Source organism: Phascolarctos cinereus, unplaced genomic scaffold (genome assembly GCF_003287225.1).
Source record: "Phascolarctos cinereus isolate Bilbo 61053 unplaced genomic scaffold, phaCin_HiC Scaffold_2;HRSCAF=192, whole genome shotgun sequence".
Lineage (NCBI taxonomy): Eukaryota > Metazoa > Chordata > Mammalia > Diprotodontia > Phascolarctidae > Phascolarctos > Phascolarctos cinereus.
Genome location: NW_027555625.1, coordinates 22,342,137 through 22,364,919, shown reverse-complemented (window position 1 = coordinate 22,364,919; position 22,783 = coordinate 22,342,137). Strand labels below are relative to the sequence as shown.

The 22,783-nt window shown below is 45.3% G+C and overlaps 1 protein-coding gene across 1 annotated transcript in view; it reads right to left on the bottom strand.

Moving 5' to 3' along the window:
- EXOC6B (exocyst complex component 6B) overlaps positions 1–22,783 on the bottom strand; it is a 453,944-nt gene that overhangs the window by 372,823 nt on the left and 58,338 nt on the right. The window contains exons 2-3 of the mRNA XM_078149108.1: positions 8,400–8,565; positions 1,108–1,155 (exon numbers count right to left, since the gene is read on the bottom strand). Coding sequence (XP_078005234.1) covers positions 1,108–1,155; positions 8,400–8,565 — 214 coding nt within the window. The remainder of the gene's footprint in view (positions 1–1,107; positions 1,156–8,399; positions 8,566–22,783) is intronic.

Below are 22,783 nucleotides of genomic sequence, written 5' to 3'. Positions count from 1 at the left end.
GACCCCCAGCCAACGTGGTTGAGGCAGGACTTGAACCAGCCACTTTCTCTGCTCCACCACAGTGCTTCCAGAGATTCTATTTCACGAGCTTTCTTAGGCCCCTGGCTGTCCACCATGCCTGGAACACCTCTCCCTGCTCACCTCCGCCTCCTGGCTTCCCTCCAGGCTCAGCTAAAGTCCCACTTCTGCCAGAAACCCTTCCGGATTGCCCTGCCTTCTGCTAACTATCTCAAGCATCTCCTGGATGCATCTGGTTTGTGCCCAGCGATGTGCATGCAACTCCCCATTAGACTGTGGGCTCCTGGGGGCAGGGGCTGGTTTTGCCTTTCTTCACATCCCCAGGGCTTAGCACATGGCAGGCATCTACTATATACAAAGTATTGCAATATGGCTCCAAAGGGGGAAAAAATCCCTAAGTTAGCATTTCTACAGACTTTCAGGTGCGCAGAGCACGCTACATGCGTTACCCGCAAGTGCTATTACTGTCCCCATTCTCCATATGGAAGAAGCTGGAGCTGAAAGGGGTTAAGTGAGCCCAGGTCACAGTCAAGATCTTGTCAATGTCTCAGGCAGGATCTGAATTCAGGTCTTTCTGACTAAATGCAGCACTCAGTAGTATATCCTCTGCATCACCTAGCTCTCTTAGGGAGCTGGTATTTTCCTGGAGATGTAATCTCATTGATAAATAATCACATTCTATTTTAAATAAGTTAACATCAATTCATTGATTGAGCCAAGTTTCTGCCTTCAATAGTTTTGACTGGCTGCTGCTCTAATAAAGAATAATCAACACCAGCCACATTGGTTCTGATCAGCTGCTCAGTGAATTCATCCCAGGATGGAGCCTCTTCTCTTGTTTCAGCTGTCCGGGCTCTTCACTGACTTAATTTGGGTTACATCCCAGAATCCAAGAATGTTCAGGCTGGACAGGTCCTTCCAAATCACTTGCACACACAGGATGCCAACCACAATGTGGCTCTGCTCCAGCCTCCAGCCTCCACCATCACAAACGCTCACCAACCATAAACAGAAAGAACCCCAAACAAGATTATCAGAAGTGAACCATATGAGGCAGAAGAGGTTTTTCAAAAGGTAAATCGGGCTTACTTCCTTCCCCTCATGCTGTAGTTTTCTATTAGTATCAGTCACTTGATTCTGTGGAGAGAAGACAATTTGAAAGTTATATGAAACAAACATTTAGACAGATTGCACATTGTTAGGGGAATCGAAGACAAATATAATCAAGAATAAGGACTGGCTAAGCATAGGGTATCTGTCACATCTTTTCTGTAATTAAGTACAATTTTAGATTAAATTACATGTACCTAAGGACTCGAAACTTCCAGATCCTTTTTCATACACAGAAAATTAACTTTAACGAAAGATAGGTTTTGAATCATTCTAAGCCACAATACCTGAGGAAATGCACACCAAGCTTTCATGCAATTTGGATTTGTGAAGGCTAACTGTGGAAGGAACATGGCAGCAGATACAAATCCTCATAAGAAATGACAACCCAGAGAACATCAATGACCATTTCTATAAAATAGAGAAAGGGGGAATTTTTCCTCACAGGTATAATGAAATGACCTTCCCCTCAATATGACAAGAAACTGTCTGTTATGACTTTACAAGGCCTGAAATATTCTAAAACTCCAAGATGGGATATTGGGAAGGGGCCACTTTCCTGTGGAGGAAAGGTGTGGTCCAATGTGAAAATGCCTCAGCCTCCTGATGAGAGTGAAGCAGATTGAGCCTGCAGCTGGGCCCAGACAGGTGTGAAATATTAATGGGATGTGTCCATCTGACCTGTGCTTCATATGGCCATGGCCAAAGGCCAAGGCCCCTAGAGTAGGATGGGCCATTCCAGTTTTGAAAGCAGGAAAAGAAAGGTAATCCACCAAGAGTTCTAAAGGAATAACTATGCTACTGGCTAGTTCTGAAATGACAGTCATCCTGAGCCCCAGGGACAGAGCCTAAGCCAGGCTTCACCAAAAAAAGACAGTCAACATTTCATCAACGGTTTTTCCTTCACTTACACCTTCAAAATGCTGGCTTAGACACTGACAGAGAAGGGGAAGAAGAGGCCTCTGGAGATGCAGTTGGGCAGTATTAAATGGAAACCTGTCTCAATGCCCATGTGACAGTAACCAGTGAAAACCCGTATTTACTCCAAATTTATCTGCTTCTCTAATTAGGCTTTTAAACTATGTCCCAGTTGAAGTAAGGGCAGAGGATTTGCAAACATCCCTCCCCAGCCTGAGGAAACTGGTCTGGGCTCCTAAAGCAGCACCAAGAGAAAGGTAAGGAAGGAATCTCACTGGTTCTGGGGCTTTAGATCCAGGGAGAAAGAAGAGACACCTTTCATTTCCAGGCTCCTTCACATGCCCGCCCCCACCAAATACACCAAGTCTTTTGTTAATACTAGACATACAAATGTATTTAATGCGTTTTTCTTTAACGTACAACATCACTAACATGGCTACCCTGGAGCCCTCAGCATCTCCACATTTTGGAGAGGATGTCTGTGTCTCTTGGCAGTGGCATCTAAGAGGAAGTCATGAAGGGGGCTCCGTTCAGATCTGATTCCTACAGCGCTTGCAAGGTACAGATCTACAGAGGGGCTTAATCAATGCTTCTGATGAGAAGAATGTCGACTATTTTTATCCTCTTTTGTGCAAAACATTTAAAGGTGCTACACTGACAGTCCAAGACGTTCCCACTCCTGTTCATCAGGAGAACAGATGCCGTTGCCAAAAGACACAAACGTCCTCTTCAAAATGTGGCGATGCTGAGGGCTCCAGGCCAAGTCACACCTCTAATACCAACCAGCAGAGCAACCTCTAACTATGAAGTATCTGTTTCTGCACCTCATTAAGAGAGAATACATGTTAACATTGTTTTCTGCACCATCCATGGCAAAATGGTATTGTGGTAGAAATCAAACCCTGACCAATGAATACAAAAGTATAACTATACAAATTCACAATCCCTTCAGGAGAACATTGTCAACACAAGATCCTGGCATGTCAGCACAGCACATGACAGGCTCTTATACTGTAGATAAGCACAGATGGGCAGATGTAGAGATATAGAGATATGGGCCAAATGTTGGGTGGATATGAAATCGGTGAATGCCAGACCCAAAGACTATTCATTCAAGGTCAGCATCAGCTTGAAAGGAGATCTCTACTGAAGTTCAGACTAAAGACGAGCATCACTCAAGGGATGATGGAAAGGCACAGAGTGAGTGTGAGCGGGATACACCATATGACAAAGGAGGAACTCTGAAGGACCTAAGAAAACCAGACTCAAGGATGTCACCAAGGAATTGTATGGCAGAAAGAGATGATGGGCTAGTCACATTGCAAGAGTGGAGGCGGACGGCCAGAGTGCTTGTCAGACAAGGCCTCGGTGAACTTTTGGGAGGATATGGACAAAGAGTGAGACAAGCCTGGCAGACACAGTCAGACTGGAGTCCACATCCAGACTGCTGAGATCACAGCTCTGTTTAAGCATTGTGAGTATGAAGGACTTGGTTGAAGGCTCAGATGGCCCGAGTGTCCAATCTGCAGTTGACATGACGTCTACAGAATAGCTAACCCCCGGATGATACAACATCTTGGCAGAACAGCAGAAATTCAATAGGGACAAACATAAAGCTCTACACTCGGGTTCACAAAACCAAGCGCATCACTGGGGAGATGTGGCCAGACAAAAAGGTCTGGGAAAAAGACTGGAGAATGTCGGCAGACCACATTCAGAAGCGCGAGCAACAGAAGTAAAAGCTCCTTTAAGACAGAGCCTACCGTACTCTTCGTACCCTCCGTGCCCAGCGGGGTGCCTTACACCACAGAAGGGCTTGATCACCACTGGATTGCTGCACTGAAGTGTCCAACACAGCACAGAGAACAATAAAACCTACAGCAAACACAGCAGCCGCACCGCAGGCCAGTGTCCTAGGCAGCACACCCCTAGGGCCCTGCATCCAAGTCTGGACACCTCCTGTTTGGAGAGGCACATGTCCACAAGAGGGCAGCCAGAAGGGTGAGAGGACTGGCTGAAGGATTTGGGCAAAGAGAAGATTTAATAAGCCACTGAGATAGTGTTTGAGGTTCCCAAGGGCTCTCATTGCTAGCATTTCTAGAGTGCTTTCAGATTTGCAAAGCACTTCATATGTGTCATCACAATTAGCCTTCACAACAACCCTGGGAGGCAGGTGCTATGATTATCCCCAATTCACAGATGAGGAAACTGAGGCTGAATGAGGTTACTGACTTACCCAGGTTCATACAGCTAGTAAGTATTTAAGAGGGATTTGAACTCAGATCTTCCAAGTCTTGCCCTCTGTCCACTTCACATCCTAAGCTCGTTCTGCGCGGCCTCAAAAAGCAGAACTAGAAACAGCAGCTGCAAGTCATACTAGCTCAACACAGGAGGAAAACTTTCAAATAATGAGAGCTGCTCCTACGTAAACATAAGAGTGAGAGTCTCTGGAAGGCATAGGCTTCCTCTTCCCTTCTCCCCTCCACCAGAGGCTCGGCACTCTGAAAGGAGGTTCTTGGTTAACCACAAGTTGGACCAGACAACCCCTGAATGTCCTTCCCACTCTTGGGTTCTGTGGTTCTCTAATGTACAGTCATAGTCACTAAATGACACGGTTTCCCTTCTACTCTCTCGTCAGCAATGTCCTCTCAAGCCTCCTTTTATAGGAGGCCGGAGCCTCTATGAAACGCACCTGGAAGCAGCTTGGGGGCACAACAGAAAGTAGTCCCTTTGCTCAAGGCGTTACCCTCCCATTGGCAGCCCAACCTACAAGAAAGTTTCCAAACAGGAGCACAGATTATTTATTATATTCTTATATCCTGAGACTCCAACTAGAGGGTGGGGGATAAAAAGGAGAAAATCCATATGGAATAATTTCAGTTTGTTCCAAAACTGAGGCCAAGTCTGAATTCTCTTCTATTAAATGTCTAATCAGGCTTACTAAAAGACAGAGAAACATCCCTAGACTTAGTCATTCTTCCAGCTTCCACAGTGATCTGCCCTACCAAGCTTTAAAAAGGATATTCAGCTTTGTTTCTGTAGATCTCCTCCGACTAATTAATATTTCTCTTTTATTTCTTTTCCCATTCTTACTGCCCATTCAGATGTGTGTCCTAATTCAAATGATCCTCCCTACTTCAGCCGTATTGGCGATGAGGGAAAAAAACTCTTGAGGAGGTCAAGGATTCATGCAACGACAAGGGGGCTCTACAAAGGTACCTGGAAACCAGTCAAAGCTCACTGCCCAAGTCCTCTCCGTGAAGAAAAGAAATTGCTTCTCCAAGAACTTGGATCTGATCCCTACTGTCTCCAGAGTGGGCCAACAAGCCAATATTCCTATGAAACACGGCACTGCTATTCCTGGAGGGAGGGTCAGAGAGTGTGCTCAGAGGATATTCACAAGGCTCTCCTCAGTCTGTATCATGGCATGAGACACCAAATTCATATGCAGCAGTCTCCATTTCTTTGGCATTCACTAATATCAGAGTACTCCCCCTTTAGCAATACAGCAGAGAATTACCAAAATAATTTTCAAGGAACCTCCAAACTGAGGGAAAGAGCAGAATTTCATTTATACTAGGTTCTGGATTCATATGAGCAGACCAGAGGAAGCACCACATGAACAAGAACCTCCCCCCTACCACGGAACGTGGAGACCTACAGATGCAGTAGCTCCCCAAACTTCAACCCTTAGATGGTCACGGTTGGTGTTGTGACTGTTGTCTGCCAGGGCCCTTCCAAACTCGCTGTGCTAACACACTGTGCTAATACAACATTTAAAATACCCTGGAGAAGTAATCAATCACTGAAGGGGTTCCTGGATGGAAAATCTAAGGATCATGTCAGTGTGAATAATCATGTCAAAGGCAAAGAGGGACAGGCAACAAAAAAATCTTACGTATGCATGCATGTACATACACAGTTGTAACAAAATATATGTATATGTGTACATGCATACACAAATGTATATACATGTATCTATACATGCATACATGTGGGTGCTGGCATATGTGGACATACATACATGCATGCATGCATACGTTTTACGCACGCACACATACACACACACACTCTGACAGTCTGGCTTCTGACCTCATCATTCCATCTAAACTACTCCTCCAAAGTTACCAATGACCTCTTGGTTGCCAAACCCCAAGGCCTTTTCTCAGTGCTCATCCCTCTTGGCCTCTGGGCAGCCCTGACACTATCCATCCCCCTCTGCTCCTTGACACTCTCTTCTCTCCAGGTTTCTGTGATGTGGCTGCGTCCTGGTTCTCCTCCTATGTATCGAATTAGTCCTTCTCAGTCCTCTCTACCAGATCTTCATCCGAGTCAAGCCCATGAACTGCAGGTGGCCCCAGGGCTCTGTCTTGGGCCCTCATCTCCTCTCTCTACAAACTAATTCACTTATGATCTCATCAGCTCCCATGGACTCAATTATCATCTCTCTGCTGACGACTCTCAAAACTACCCGTCCTGCACAGACCTCTCTGCTGATCTCCAGACTAGCATCTCCAACTGCCCTGCAGACATCTCAAACTGTTCTCTTTCCCGCCCAACCCCTCCCCTCTTCCTAACTTCCTGCTGAGTGCATCACCACCCTCCCAGGGCCCTCGGCATTGTGCTTGACTCCTCACTCTCTCTCACCCCCAAAACCAATCTGTCATCATGGCTTGTCAATTTCACCTTCGCACCATCTCTTAAATATGTCCTCTTCTCTCCTCTGCCATGGTCACCACATAGTCATGAGGGCCCCAGCACCTGATGGGTGATCTCCTTGGCCCAAATCCCTCTCTACTCCCATCCATCCTCTTTTCGGCTGCCAAAGTGATCTTCCAAGAGGGCAGGTCTGACCATGTCACTTCTGACTCAATAAATTCCAGGGACTCCCTAGCACCTCCAGATTCAAATATAAAATTCTTAGTTTGGCATTCATAGCCCTTCATAACCTGCCCCTTGCTTCTACCTTTCCAGTCTTCCTATACCTTACTCCCCTACAAGTACTTTGCAAAAGAGTGACTCTGGCCTCCTGACTGTTCCTGAAGCAAGACACTCCATCTCCTGACTCCAGGTATTGGCCCTGGCTTCACCTGATGCCTGGAACGCTGTCCCTCCTCATCGCCGCTGCCTCCTGGCTTCCCTAGCTTCCTTCCAGTCCCAGGTAAAATCTCACTTTCTCCCAGAAGTCTTTCTGGATGCTCTACCATCCTGGTTCCTGCCCTGTGACGACCTCCATGTTCTCCCACCGGCAGCCTGTCTGGTCACAACTACTTACATGTTGTCTTTCCTGTTACACGGAGCTCCATGAGAGCAGGAACTGTCTTCTAGCTTTCTTTGACATATAGTAGGTGCTTAATAAATGTCTACTGACTGACTGAAAATATTCTGAAAGACAACTACTGAGCTGGAGCCCAAATGAACAAGCAGCACTTTTTGTAAAGATGATGAATGAAAAGAAACATACAAATAAATGTGTAAATTTGATAACTACCTGAAAGAACAAGAAAGCTTCTTTTGATGGTGGATTTGGAGAAGGTTACAAAGAATTACAATAACAAGACTAATTATCAAGAGATCATAAAGAATCTTTGGGTGAAGGTGGCCCTGTGGTGCTGAGTGTGTATCTGTCTTTATTAGGTGAGGTGCCTGAAGAGCCAATCGACAATGCCCAAGTACAGCTGCTAGGAAATAACCAGGAAATGACGCCTGCAAGATGCCACTCATTTCTCAGGACTTCTGATCAACCTGGGCTCCTCATTTTTCACAGTAACAAACGAAATTCAAATCCAGCATAGTCCTGATTTCCTTTTTTCCCCCTAAACTGTGTCAGTTTCATATCAATAAATTCTCCATTTTCACAGCTCCAGTTTGTAAAGCGACTAGCTCTAACAAGTTACTGAGTCTACAGCAAAGCCATTTCCTTGTGAAAAGAAAAAAATCCATCTTGTGTTTATACAACAGTTCCCTCCCAAGGAGAGCTCCATCCCCCAACGCCACCCAAAGGTTCCTACGCATCAAGAAAAGGACAAACAGCCCTGTTTCTGAGGGATCTCTGAGGAAGAGAAAGGCCAGAGACAATACGGGACAGCTCCGTGAAGGTTTGGTTTTTTGTTTTTTTATTTCAAACAGCAATCAGGCAGGTGACCAGCAGAGTCACCTGAGGGCATGGCTGAAGGTAGCTGCTTTCAGCTCTGATCCTCCACAGGTACCCCCCTCATATGTGCTGTCCAAATCCTCATCTGGCTCTGTTTCTGCCCAAACTCGTCTCTTACCAGGCTGCCATAGGTCCCCAGCCCCTTCCCCACCTCCAGTGGCTCCTCCCCCCTTTCCATAAGCCCTCCCAGCCTCCTCACCTTCAATCTGTGGGCTTCTCCTCTCACTTTCAGGAGCTCAGTGATGGAGTCCACAAAGCCCTGGTAGTGGAAATTACACATTTTCTCAATCTCCCGGTCATGATTGCGGATCCGGGATTCCAGCTTTTCCATGAAGCGACCGTGCTCCTCTCCATCATAGACGGATCTAAAACAGAAGAGTTTCCATCAAGGTAAATCCTCCACCGCCACAAGCAAATGAAGTAGGGATACATTTGTGTCCAATTAACGTAACTGGGAGTAACCGAACCCACAAAATGCAAGTTAGACATTGGCCAGCGCCTGGCACACAGGAAATGCTTAATAAATGTTTGTTGCTTGGTTGACTGTTTGATTCCACAAAGAAAGAGGAGCCAAAAAAACCTGCAGAGAGTCTATAGGAGAACCTCAGAAATGCTTATTAATCATCTAGGTGGTGCAACCTCGGGGGAAAGGCAAAAAGGAAAAAGAATTAGCCTGGAAAAGACCAAAAAGCAATTAAAGGCAGCTAGGTAATGCAGTGAATAGAGTGCTGGACCAGAAGATCTGAGTTCAAATCCTGCCTCTACCACGTACTAGCTTTGTGACCCTGGGCAAGTCATTGAACTTCTGTCTGCCTCAGTTTCCTCATCTGTAAAATGAGGGTGAGAACAGCTCCTTTATCCTAGAGCCGTTGTAAGGATCAAATGAGATGTGGTTTTTAAAGTTCTTTACAAATCTTAAAGCACCATATAAATTGCTAGCTATTAATTGATTTAGCTATAGACTTCAAGTACAAAAAGGAGTAAACTAAATGTTTTCAATTTCTACTAAGAAAGGGAAAATAAAAAGACAAGGTCCAGCTACATGTGAAGTATAATGAATTTAGGGTGCCATAAGGGGGAATTTTCAAAAAGTAAGGGTGTTCAGTACTTTTTTAGAGGTCTTTAAATCAAGGAGAGAATCTCATCTGTGTGGGATGACAGACATTCACGAGGCCTCACCTCTGTGTCCACTCTAACCCCAAAAGATTCCATCATTTGAGAAGCTAAAAGGAGAATTCTTGGGGCAATGGAGACACAGCTAGGCTGCAATAAGGAGGACTTTTATTCAAATCCCACCTCAAAGCCTTCTGAGCTGTGGAAACTCAGGAAAGCCACAATTCCTTATCTGCAAAATGGAGATTCTCAGCATCTGCCTCCCACAGGAGTTGTGAGAATCCAATGAGCTAATACAGGTTAAGCACCTTTCAACAAGGATAAGACATGGGCCCATGATTTCATTGGTATAAGGAGCTCCCAGGTAAGGCAATGTCATCCACCAATGTTGGCCAACTTCTCTGCTATTTATAGTCTCAGAATGTAGCCTAGAGCCCCCAGGGTCACACAGCCAACATGTGTCTGAAGCAGGACTTGAATCCAGGTCTTCCTGTCTCCAGGATCAGCTTTTTATCCCTTCTGCCATGCTTCCTCTTGGGCTACAAAGTTGTTGATATGATAGAGATTATTATCATTATTTGTCTCAGAAATAGTTAATATTAGTAGTAGTGCCATCCTCTGATTTCTTGTGCCAGTGGCGGTCAACACAGTCGATCCTGGTCGATGCCCTAGCATCTTCCCCTTTAACTGGGGGCACTATGTGTACTTATCACCTCCTACTTTTGTTTTTCCTTGCTCGACACCACCTCCTATCAGTCTTCCCATGATTCTCTGAATTCCTCCTATTCGTCATTTCTTACAGAGTATTCTTGTTTCCTCCTATTATTATAATTACTTTTTTCTTAGACCACAGTGTGTTCAGCTGTTTCCTATTGATGAGTGCCCACTGTTTTTCCAGATTTCTGCTACCACAAAATGTGCTACTCTGAGTGTTTTGGTGTAGAGAGCATCTTCCTTTTTATCTCTGATGTCCTCAGAGTATATGTGCAGTAGAGGGAACAATGAGTCAAAGGGTGTGCGTTTTGGTCAAGTTTTTTTTTAACTAATTTCCAACTGTTTTTCAGGATGGCTAAACTAATTTCCAGATCTACCAACAGTGTGTCGGTTTTACCACTGCGTGGGCCTGTCTCCCCACTGTCTCTCCATCACTGGCAGTTTCTGTCTTTTGTCATCTTTACCAGTTTGCTGAGTGAGAAGTGGAACCTCAGGGGGTCTGGAGTTCCTTTCTTTTGAATTTCAATCATTGCTAGTAAATGGGAGCATTAGGCTCATTGATTTAAGGACTTTTAAGCATAGGAAAACTAAGGCACAGAGAGGTGCAGTGAGTTTCTCAGGATCACAGTCAGGGGATCCAATTCACTCACAAGTCAAGACATCACCCCCTGATGTCACCAGGTCCTCTTCGGAAACAAAGGACAACAACAACAGCCGCTCAGCATCTATGGCAGGTTTTGAACCCAGGTCCTCATAACAGGTCTAGCACCCTATTGACTAGCCCAGGCTACCTCTTCCCGCCAAGCTGCCTACCACTGTGTTGGTCCATTTTTAAAAAACCAAATGAACTCTGCGACTGTGAAATCTGGATACTGATAACAGCTACTACGCAGGGTGGTTGGGAAGCTCAGCTAAGCCGGTATATGTGAAAGCACTCAGCACAGAGCCAGGCACACAGTAAGCTCAGCAGAAATGCTGCTTCTTTTCTCTTCCCTTTCTCTGCTGTACCCCTTAGCATATACAAGTTCAGCTTTCAGAGAACACGATAGAGGATTTTTAAAAGTTATTCCAGGGAAGGCAGCCGATTCCAGATCTTCTCCCACTTGAAACCTTCCTAAACCACAAAGGAAGGAACCTTTCAAAGTTGTCGTCGGCCAGTTAAAGAAGACTTTCAACCAAAGACACAACTGAAGAATTGCCACTGGCTGGAGAGCAGTTTCTGAGCGCCCACAACAAGGCTGCAGGTCCATGTGGGTAGAATCCGTATGCCTCATACCAACCACACCTTCCCCTTCATTTCTCTTTGTCTGCAGGTTGGGAAGGTCAATGCTGCTAGGCTGCCCTTGAACAACGTGGGCAGCGGTCTCAAGTTTTGTTTTCTGGGTTTTTTTTTCTTATGATAACCCAACACCAATAAGCTCCTCATCAGTCCCATCCTTACCCAGAAACTCACAATTCTGAGTTCAATTTCTACCTCTTTCCACCTAAAAAGCTTTTGATTTTCTCCCCGACAGGATGCTGTAAGCAATACAATGTGCTTTCACAAGAGAAGAGGAAATTTCTTCAGAGAATAAAAACTTGAGACTTACAAAAATAATAATTCTCTATCCTATTTGAACAAAAATAATAATTCTCTATCCTATTTGATTCAAACACTTATTAATAAGCGTATGAGCAGGGCACAATGAAAGGAACTAGAAATATAAAGAAATGCAAAAATCAGTTCCTTTCCTCAAGGGGCTGACATGCAAGCGATGGAAACACGTCTTGGACCAATAAGGAGCACCATGCTAACCAGAGGAGAAGAGAAAAGTAACCACTAGGGGCTTGATCAGAAAAGCCTTCCCATAGTGCTGAGACTTGAAGGAAGCTAAGGACTGCAGAGACCCAAGTGAGAAGGGAATCTGGGTCCATGGCCTGAGGAGGGTCAGTCTAGGCCAAGAGACATGGCTTTGAGATGGAATACTGAATTCTGGGAACAAGTAAGCCAGTTTAGCTGGAAGAGAAGAATGGAAAGGCAGGTTGGAACTACAATGCAGAGAGCAAGTGGGAGGATTTGTGTTTTATCCTAGCTACAATCCCAAGCCCCAGAATATCTTTCAGCAGAAGGACATAGTTGGAATGATGCTTCAGGAAGATTAGTTTGGCAGGTAAGTGAAGGACAGAGCACATTTGGAATACTCTCTTCTTACGCTAACTGCAAAAAAAGGGGGGGGGGGCGGAAAAGAAGTAATATAGGAGAACTGTGTTTGGTCTGACACTGACTGAAACAATGGACAAAACATTTTCCCTCTGTGGGGCTCAGGTTTTTTCTCTGCAAAACAGAGGGGTCAGACCAGATCATCTGCAAAGGTTCTTTTCAAATCGAACATTCTACACCTCATTTCCATTTTCAATTTTTGTCAACAGTATAAAAACGGTATATATTTCAGGAGCAAAGGAGAATGCTCTAAACACACACACACATTTCAGAAGAGATTAAAACAGTCCTTTTCCCATAACATCTCCCCATCTCCTGCCTGACTCTACCACCCTAAGCCTCTTCTGATTCCAAAAATTCGCTTCAATACTATAATACTTTTAAACCTGAAAGGAATGAAGAGATCCTTATAATGCGTTGACAAGCCAAGTTAACATCTCAAGGCACAAAAGTATGAACCAAGGGGATGAAAAGTCATACTAAAACTATGCATTTAAAGGCTGTGTTTCTATCACTCCTATGAACATTTTTGCGTTATTTTTCCTACTGAACGACCACTAAGGTCCTTTCTCACAGCTTTACCGTAGCTTGGAGGCCAACAGAGCAACCACAGGCAAAGCCAGTCCTACCTCGAGGCACAAAGGTCTCGAGCCTGTCACCTAAGGAGGATGCTGGGCCAAGATGACCCATACACAACCAGGATGCTTGGCTTCCAGGCAAAAACAGTTTTTGGCCAAAGCAACTCTGGCAGTTGAGGCACTGAGCCATGCAAGGGGAGCAAACCTTGCCATTAGAGGAGTTCCTCACATTTGGAGCCAACTTCAGATTCTGAAGTATTGTGCTTTTCTCCTCCTAACCCTACCCCTGCACATCTGACATCTGCCTTACAACATCAAATCAAAGCTCAGAACATTCTTTGAATTAAAACCTCCAACCTCACTCAGTGTCACCAAGCACCAGGCCAGGTACTGAAAGCAAGAGGGCAAGTATCAGGTCTAAACTTCAGAAAGATGACTGGGGCTGGCTATCCCATTTTTTGTTGTTTTTTAGCACTTAACAGTAACCAGGTATCACTTCCTGAATCAATGCCCCCCACCACCACCAAATGCCCCACCAAGCAAATTACATTTACAATAGAGAGAGGCTGCCATCTAGTGATCACTCTTTTTTTTATTATCCTCTTTGGAGGAATTCAGAAGCTGCTCCTCCTCTTCCTCCTCCTCTCCTTCTCCTCCTTCCCCTCCTTCTCCTCCTTCTCCTCCCTCTCCTCCCTCTCCTTACTCTCCTTCCCCACCGCAGAGAAATCCTAAAGAGCCACCAACCACCCTCTCAAACACTACTGAAATGGGACACACACTGGATGAAGGGAAGAGGCCATTTATGGCATTATTACAGAGAAAAAAGTAAGAAATATTCCTTAAAATCAAGCCCTGGATTCCAATTTCCAACCAGGCAGAAGGGCAGTGGGGAAAAGGGTCAAAATGTGTTTGAAAAGCCCAGGTGTGCCACAGGTGAGTACGCTCATTCATGAAACCTCACGTGCACTCATGCATACAACTGGGTTAGCTCTCCTCGTCAAACGCCTGGGAGTGAGCCAGGCCTTGCACCAGGTGAGATGATAGCCAAATAACAAGAAAATGTGTTGGCCCCCTGGAAGCTCCGTTAAATTTTGGCTACCCTTTGGAGTTGGCCAAAGACCTTCACAATATTCTTCACACATATGGCAGGTCAGAGATGGTGCATGTGGCTAGTTAAAAGGTGTTAACATGTTACTGATGTGGTCACGTTACACCCTAGCCCCAAAATTCGTGTTTTCATATACATATCACTAAATCCCTTCTAGGACTAAATTCTTTGAACTATGATTAATGAAGAGATTTTCCACCTGAAAAATGACACTCAGTTCTCCTCTCTACTAAGTGACTACGGAATTATACCATTGGCTCAAGCCCCCAACAGCTTAATGTACTTGAAAATGACCAAACCGACCAAATGCTCAATAAGAGGTAAAAGCATATTGCCTGATCAGAGAAAAGATCTTTAAACAAACTACACGGCTTTAAAAAAAAAAAAAAGGAAAGAAAAGGGGCCACTCACATTACATGGGCCTGCAGTTCCCAGTGCAACTGCTGGTTCCCATGAATTATACCCAGGGGCAGTGTGGCAAATCAGAGAAAACCTCCCATCACCAGCCAAGGCATACAGAATGCCTGAAAGGCTCTGAAGGCTGCATTTCTAGCAAGCACCTCCCTCAAAAGTGGCTTAGACTCCACTATTCATCAAATCACCCAACACCCTGACATGTCTAAATATCAGGTGAAAACTAATCTCCGTCCATCAGTTCCATGAGAAAACCGATATGGGGAGGTCACAACAAGCCTGGGGACTCAAATAGAAAGCAACCGTTCTTTGACATTTTCTTGGAAGGGGGCAAAAATCATAAAGATTTGGAAGTTATCTGCATGGGCTTCCTCAGGACCATCGCAAAGCACAGCTAGTTCTAGGCACTTTGAGTTCACTGAATTCCAAGAGACCCTTTCCCTGCATACTATGCTTTGCATCACAGCTTAATTCTCCATCCATGTGATGGTAATTTGGATGTTGTAAGAAGATCTATGGGGACAAGTTCAGAACCAAGAAAACTTTCAGACAACAAGAGAAATGATGTTTTTATTTTTGTTTTTGATTAATCTGTAGAACAAATCCCAGGGGTTTTCTGGTCTTTTCTTTTTTATACATATATTTTTAAACTTCTGTCGTGGTTGCAGTCCTAAAACATTTTATTCTCATTAAGCTCCATAAAGGCATCATTAGCATTTTTGTTTATTCCAAAGTTAAAAATAAAATGGAAAAACAGCTCTCTTCATGATGTCAAAACAGGCCCTGCCAAGGGTCAAAAGGAGTTTAAAGCCTCTTTTACCTGCTCACGCCTTTCTACCAGCCACACCTCGAATGGCCTTTGCAGTGTCTTCATGTCACTGCTGGTGACGGCCCAACTTGCAATCAGGACTCCCAAGCAAAAAGTCACCGCCAACAACTATAGGAAGCCTAGGCTACATGTGAATAGCTCTGAAACACACGGTCAAATTCAACACCATGGGCAAGGTCAAAAACATTGAAAGCTTTTTCCCCTTCCTGGGGACCCTGAAGTAATAGACATAACAGGGTATCCAATCAGTTTCGCCAGATGAACCATGCAACCAAAAGAATGCTGGGGCCTGCGATCCCCTCCCCTTCGGCACTCACAATGGCTGCTCTTGGGGGCAGGGGCAGGGACAGTACTAACACTGCTGGGCAGTTTCACTCGGGCCCTGGCTTCAGTTAGCAGCTACAGGGACAGGAAGGCCGAGACAAGCAATTGGCCACAAAACATCAAGCAAACCAACAACAAACTATGAGGAAATAAACCAATTAAAGCAAGGACGTTCCAGATGAAGGCCGCTGCCTGCCTTAGCTGCTGCCATGATAATGTCACAACCCTGGACAATTAATCGACATCCCAGCCTGGGGACGAGGGGGCAACACGCTTTGGACGTCATATCGCTCGTGTGTCTTAGCGCCACAAGCTGCCTCTGCCTTTGTAGTCCTCCATAGCGGTCACGAGTTCTGGTGGCTGAGGGCCGGACCAGCCAGGGGACTTGGAGGACGTAGCTATGCCACTAGACCCTTCAAGGATTAAAGCAAACGAGCCCGGGCCCTGCCAACGAAGTCGGAAACTGCTGGTGAGTCTGCCGTCACCAGCTCAATCCATGGCTTCCAGACTCCCATGATGCAATAGGGAAATTGTTGGCTTTGGGAGGAAAAGCTTCCCATTTCATGTGCAGAGCTGGCTCCTCATGGACACCTCCCACTTCCACAGTTATCGCCCACCTAACAGGATGCTGGGGAAATGATTTCCATTTCTTTGCAGAAAGACATTTAGTTGTTTCAGCTAAATTAGGTACTCTTCAGAGGAACAAGGATATACGAAACAAGGAAATGCATAATAGTAAAAACCCCTAATTCCAAGCTATGAAGGGAAAAAGGGCAAATCTGGTACCCCAAAGCACAAAACCACAGGACAGTACTCCAACACAAACACGTTATGGCCTATGGGTCTCATCAGTTCAGGCAGTTACACTCCACAAGAACTTCACAAAGCAGATCAATCAAGCTTCACAGAACCACTGGATAAAAATCTAACAAAAATACAAGCATACAACCTAACTGGCTTACAACACAGAGGTAGCTAGGTGGCTCAATGGCTAGAGGAGGGGAGCTAGAGTCAGCAAGACTTGAGTTCAAATGCAGACTTAGAAACTTACTAGCTGTGTGATCCTGGACAAGTCACTTAACCTCTGTCTGCCTCAGTTTTCACATCTCTAAAAAGAGGATAAAATAAGCACCTACCTCACAGAATTTCTGTGAGGGTCAAATGAGATAACATTTGCAACGTGTCTGCCACACAATAAGTTTGTTCCCTCTTCTTCCCCCCCCACCATATTTACTGAATGGCCTGCCCATTTCAATCATACTTGGTCCCTGGCCTAGTAAGCAACATCTATGTAGTCACTGAATATCAAATAGCCAAAAATAACGTTACCATTTGCACCCTAAGAATGATGTCCGTAAGACAGAAAGAAAATGTCACTTACAGGAGAAAAGGGCCTCCCCATGATGTGATCTGACCACTTAGCAGTAGAGGGAAAACAAGGAGGCAGGCCCCAGGGCCAAGATGGCTCCCAGTAAGGCACAACCCTCCACAAGTACAGAAGCCCAGGCCCAAGCAGCCAACCCCAGAACAGAAGGCAAGCCCACCCTGCCTCCAGCCTACGACCAACCCCTCAAGCAGGGTCTGCCCAAAGTATTCTCTGGCCTTCTGGAGATCCAGGCTCAAGACTCCAGAAGGCCTGCATTCAAGTCTCACCAAGTCCCAGGCAAGCATGCCTTCCACAGTCTTCATGATCCTAGGGGCAATGTATTTAACTTCTCAGTCATCTCCAGGCAGTCTTCAACATTGTAAGTTGCAGAGAATGACCAATCTACGTGTGGAGGGGGTTTCCTCACTGGGAGTTAACTAGATCAATGAAATCAAAGAAATAGACCAAAACACAGCAAAAAGGGACCCTGGTGATTCCCTGAAACATGTCAAAGACAAGTAGTAGTGGAGAAGAAATATTTATTCAGAAGAAAATTCCAGTTCACTCTCTCCAGAGCATATTGACCAATAGAGAGAGTTTGTACTATAGCCTAAACTGTGAAATATAAGAGGGGACAGTCTGAGAAAAAAGAAGCTAGAAGGCGAACAACAAAAAGTTTACTGAAATCAAGGATCTGAGAATCATTTGGTTCTAAGCGATAATGCTCCATCTTTCTCTAGAATGCTCTTTGGATTATTAAATTGCAACCAGGCCTGGCAGGCACTGAAAGCAAGCCTGCCTGGGGATCCTAGGCCAGGCTGCCAGGACCTGGGGGAGGGTGACAGAAGTCCCTAAAGGCCCTTTAAAAAAAATGGCTTCCAGGTGGAGACCTGTTCCAGTCATGTGAGGCCTGAGGCCATTTTTAACTTTCTTTCTTTACTAGGTATGATTAAACAGTGGACAATGGACTACAAGGACAGAAAAATAGTGAGAGAGCTTCTGACCATCATGGCTAAACTGAAAACTCAAGTTAACTCCCAGGTCAGCAAAAGGCATGTGTACAAACAACATCAGGAATGGCCAAATGCCTCCGAGTTGGGATCTAACCAGCCTTAACAGAAGCCAAGAGCTCTGGACAATGATGGTAAACATGACAAAACCCTGGAAGGGATTAGGAATACTCAGAATCGGGCAAAGGCCAGGCCTGGGCACCCTTCACGCACTCCCACTCTGCTGCTTCTTAGAAAGAACACTTCATCATGTGGGTGACTTGTGGGTTTTTTAAATAAAGGCATAAGAGGAACAACACCAATTTCTTCCTTCCCCCCCCCCAACCAAAGTCATGCCCAAAGTAAAGACCAAGAATCGGATACAAATCAAAATTTATTCAGGGAATCTTCTTGAATCAGCAACAAATAGAATTACAGTTTAAAAAAGTAAAAACAAACCCAAAAACCTTCCTTAAACTGCCCAAAGACTTCCTCTGCTCCATCCCCTACATCTGCCCAGGTGTCTTCACACCTCTCAAGCATCATTTCCCAGGTCTGGAACAATCCTCCTCTAGGAGACTACCAAACAACCAGAATACTTGTCCTCTTCCAAACTGCCCCAACAATGCGAATAGCAATAAAATGAAAAACCAAACAAAAATGTACTCTCCGCCTGGTTCCCAAGTCATCGGCCTCTCTCCCACAAGTAGAAAAACCTAAGCACAACGTGCTACACTGTGATTACTGGGCTGGTCTTTTGCATCCACAGCCAGCTCACTGAACACTGCTGCAAAAGCCGATGCATACGTAGCTTGTCTTTTCTGAATCAGAAGGTCATAAAGGGCCAGGTCCACATCTGTAAAGGGCAGTGCCTGATATCGTGCCATGTGGCTAAAGCTATTTTCATTAAAATGTTCCATTGAGGATAAAAGCTAAGTTGGAAGGCTGGGAGTAAAAAGCCATGATTTCTATCCTCAGCTTTGTCATTACTTCTGTGTGACCCTCAGACCCCATCATCTTGCTGTGTCTCACAGGCCCCAATTACAACAGGAAATGAACCCATGCCTTCTACCTACAGGACAGATTTGTGAGAAAGAGCACTTAGCAGCACACCATCACACGGAATCCAAGGGCCCCACCCAAAGGATGCCAGACAGCTAAAGAGTCCAATAATATGAGGGATGAAGAGAGGAGCAGCACAAAGTATATTAGCAAAGGCATCACCAATCAAAGGAAGTACTCACAAGCCTACTTCAATTACCTTTCCCTCTTGAATTAGGGGAACAATTAAGAACATGTCAATTCCCTTTAACATACAGAAAGTAACTAGTGACCTAGAAGGGATCTATTATTTTTCCAGACCTCCTACATGACAGAAAGCAAGAGGAGCCTCCAGAAGGCTGCTCTTTACAAGCAGGCACCAGGCCCTCAGAATGAAGCTGCCCCCACAACATTTCTAGGTTAAGGAGGCAAACTGCTCTTCCCCAATGAGAGTTCTGGAAGCAGGACCAACTCAAGGCAAGACCCAGAGCAGGAAAGAGGACTCCCTGACCATCCCACCAGAGCATGGGGGCTTCACTAAAGTTTCAACGTGCACTGAGATGATGTCACAATCCTGCAGTCTGGCTGTCACAAGAATGGTACTATATCACAATGTGAAGACTTCAGTTTTCTTTCCTTCCTAAACATGAGCCATCTACCGCTTCCACACTCTCTCCCATTTAGTTGGCTCTCAAAGACTTTTACTAGCCAAGCACCTAACAGAAAATTACAACTACTCTGGTAAGGCGGGGGAGATCAAGTCAACTCCCCATTCTGAGACAGGAGCATGTACGAAAGGATGAGCCTCCATATGAAAACACTGGGGGATTTTTTTGCCTTCCATTTTCCACGGAGGCCTTTAATCACATAAAACCAAGTGGGAGAGCTTGAAGAAATTAATGCTCAGTCTTGAAAAAGTCCAGGAAATGGAAGAAGTCCCCCCCAGCCAGGCTAGCTCCAGCCCACAACCAGCCCCCCAACTGAGGCCAACATGGAGAGAACTCACCATGAGCCAAAACTTTTAATGTCCCTCCTTTTTGAAGGCACAATGGAAACAATTCTCCAGAACAAAGAAGCTGCGTCAGCGAGCTCTCTGCGCTCAAACTCTTTCAAGTTGGAAGGACAGTTGATTCACACCATGTGTGGGAAAGAAACACTAGTTAAAACTAAGCAAGATAAATTTCTGGCCCCCAGAGCTGGTTAATATTAAACTGTAATGAATCATCTTTACAGTGCACTGTAAACAAAATATTTTGTTTACCCACCCAGCCCCAATTCAACCCTCCCCCGAAAAGGAAATTTTATGACAGTTAGTAATGCCCAGGTCACATATGCTCCACCATGAGACAATTTTCAAATGCTGACACCAAGGATTGTACTAAAAACAAGCAGAGTGCCAACTGGCACAGTCAAACACCCAACCATAGATGCATGAAAGGCCCTAAGTCCCAGACTCAACCTCGAAACGTCACCATCAGTGCTTTAGGGCAGGATCGGGACAGTACAGGCAATATCCAGAGGCCTCAATCCCAGGCTCCTCCTTCCTGCCATTGCCACCACCTTCATACAAGCAGGAGCCAAAGGCATCTTCCAGATCCTGGTTCCCACAGGTCTTTCTTAATGGCAGACTACTCCTGCCAACCTCTGACCCAAGGAAGTTAGCCCAGAAGTTAGCTAAGCCTGATAAACAGATGTCTGTCCACATACGAGGCTCCATCCAAACTTGAGATGGGACAGAAGCAAAGGATAACAACCCCATCAATCAGCCTGCTGCATGCTCAGCACTTCCCCAAGCGCCTCAAGAACAGAAAAGAAGATGACATGGACTCTGCTTTGGTGGAGCCCACAATGTAACTGGATACAGAAAACCTAAGGCTTGCAAAACAGTTCAGAGGGAAACTCTAGAACACTGATTATAAATGAAATAAAAGTTGAGAGAATTCTCTGGAATCAGCTCTCTATTATCTGCTTACTGTGTGTCAGGCACTGTGCTAAGCGCTTTACAGTTATGATGGCCTTTGAGCCTCACAACAAACCTGCAGGGTGGGTGCCCTTACTGACTGAATCGACTCTATTATCGGCATGAGAAACATCTGCTGTATAACCCAACTGCACCCAGCCAGGGGATCTCCACTACCCCCTAGCCGTCCAATGCCTTTCCAATACAGCCTGTGCCACTTACGCCATGGCAAAATGAGAAGGGGATCAGTGTCCTACAAATATCACAGTGTACGCTGACACGTACAAAAGGCTCTGACTGCATTCTAAAACAACACCCAGTCTATGGCTTAGACTGCTGCAATAATGGATCTATAAGTATTCCCTCCAATGGAGAGAAATACAACTCATCCATCCTTCTCAACAGATTTCTGACTCTCATCAACCTCCCCCCTAGAGAGGATGCCCAACATGCTCTTTGAGAGCTTTCTCCAAGTCAGGCTATAGTACACATTATCTCTATTGGTCAATATGCCATTAACTCAAGTCCTCTGCCCAGCCTGGATGCTTTCTTCCTGAAACACTCCATCTTATCATCGGCCTTTCTAAAATGGGGGGGGGGAGGGAGGGGCACGCTCTAAATAACTGTGTCTGTTTTAAGTCAAATACCACATGATGCCACTGAGAAAGAAGTCTGAAGAAGAAAAGCCAAAGGAGTGACTTGATTACTCAGCCTAAGTCTATGTGAAGGATTTCTAGGAGACATGTTACTCATCAGTGTTCCCCAGGGGGCACCAAACTAGAGGAAACAGACAAAATTAATGCAGGAGGCATCTAGTTAATAAAGTGAACCAGGGTGCACCAGGGGCCATTCTGGGCCATCAGAAAACAGAGAGAAGAGAGAAGAGCCAAGAACAGAACTTTGGAGGCTGCAAGCCATCAGAAGGGAGAAGCAAAGAGCTGCCCAGAGGCCTCTTAAAGGTGCCCCAGATTCTTTCTGGAAAACTATGCCAGGAGTCCAAGCACTGGAAGATTGCATCACACCTGAAAGCCTTCCAGTAGGATCCTGCAGCAGCCTCTGATGCTTTCTAAGGAGGACCTGGGTTAAAGACAGAGAGGCTCATCCCCATCAGCAGACCAGTTGGTGATGAAATCTTAGTCAGTCCATGACAGACTGTGAAACAAAGAAAAATACAAAATGGCTGCAGTCCCATGAAGCCCATTTCTGTTTCTATAGAAACCGTGGCAGAAAGGGAGAAAATCAGTCAGAGAATGCAAAGAATCAGTTTTTAGACACTGTATAAACATTAACTGAGTTGCTGGTACTCTAAATAAGAGATCTTTGTTCAATGACCAACATGTGTGTGGCTGAATTTTCAAGGATATGAATGCCCTTGAATTCTGGGAGCAGGGGTCCTGTGCCTGGGGGCCAGGAATTTTTTTAAAAATTATTATTTTTGTAACTATCTATCACTACAATTGGCCTCCTTTGTAATCCTTTGCATTCTGTGTGTTTAAAAACCTAATTCTGAGGAGTCCAGAGGCTTTACGACGCTGACTGCCCAAGGAGTCCATGACATGGAAAATAAAGGTAAGAACTCCTGGTCCAAAGGATATCAGCAATGTCATCAGTGATCAGTGACGTATGACCTGAAAGGCACACAAGAGTGGGAATCTGCACCTGTAAAGGGAGTTCTCGCCTAGTTGACATCACAGATACCCTGATTTAGCAAAGAAATTGCTATTGTGTGCTAGGCAACAAGACTGCGTATGGCTTCCCTCCAAGATTACCTTCCACGGGTGCTCAGGGACGACCAGCACCTCTGGGCCGAGGGCTGCTCATCTACCTCTGGGGTCCACCTGTCCCCCATCTCTCACCTGTGGCTCCAGGAGGCTGTAGCATGCACAGCGGCCACAGCCCAGTAAAACATCTAGGTAGATGGGCTGAGCCAGGTGGAGAGTAACTGAC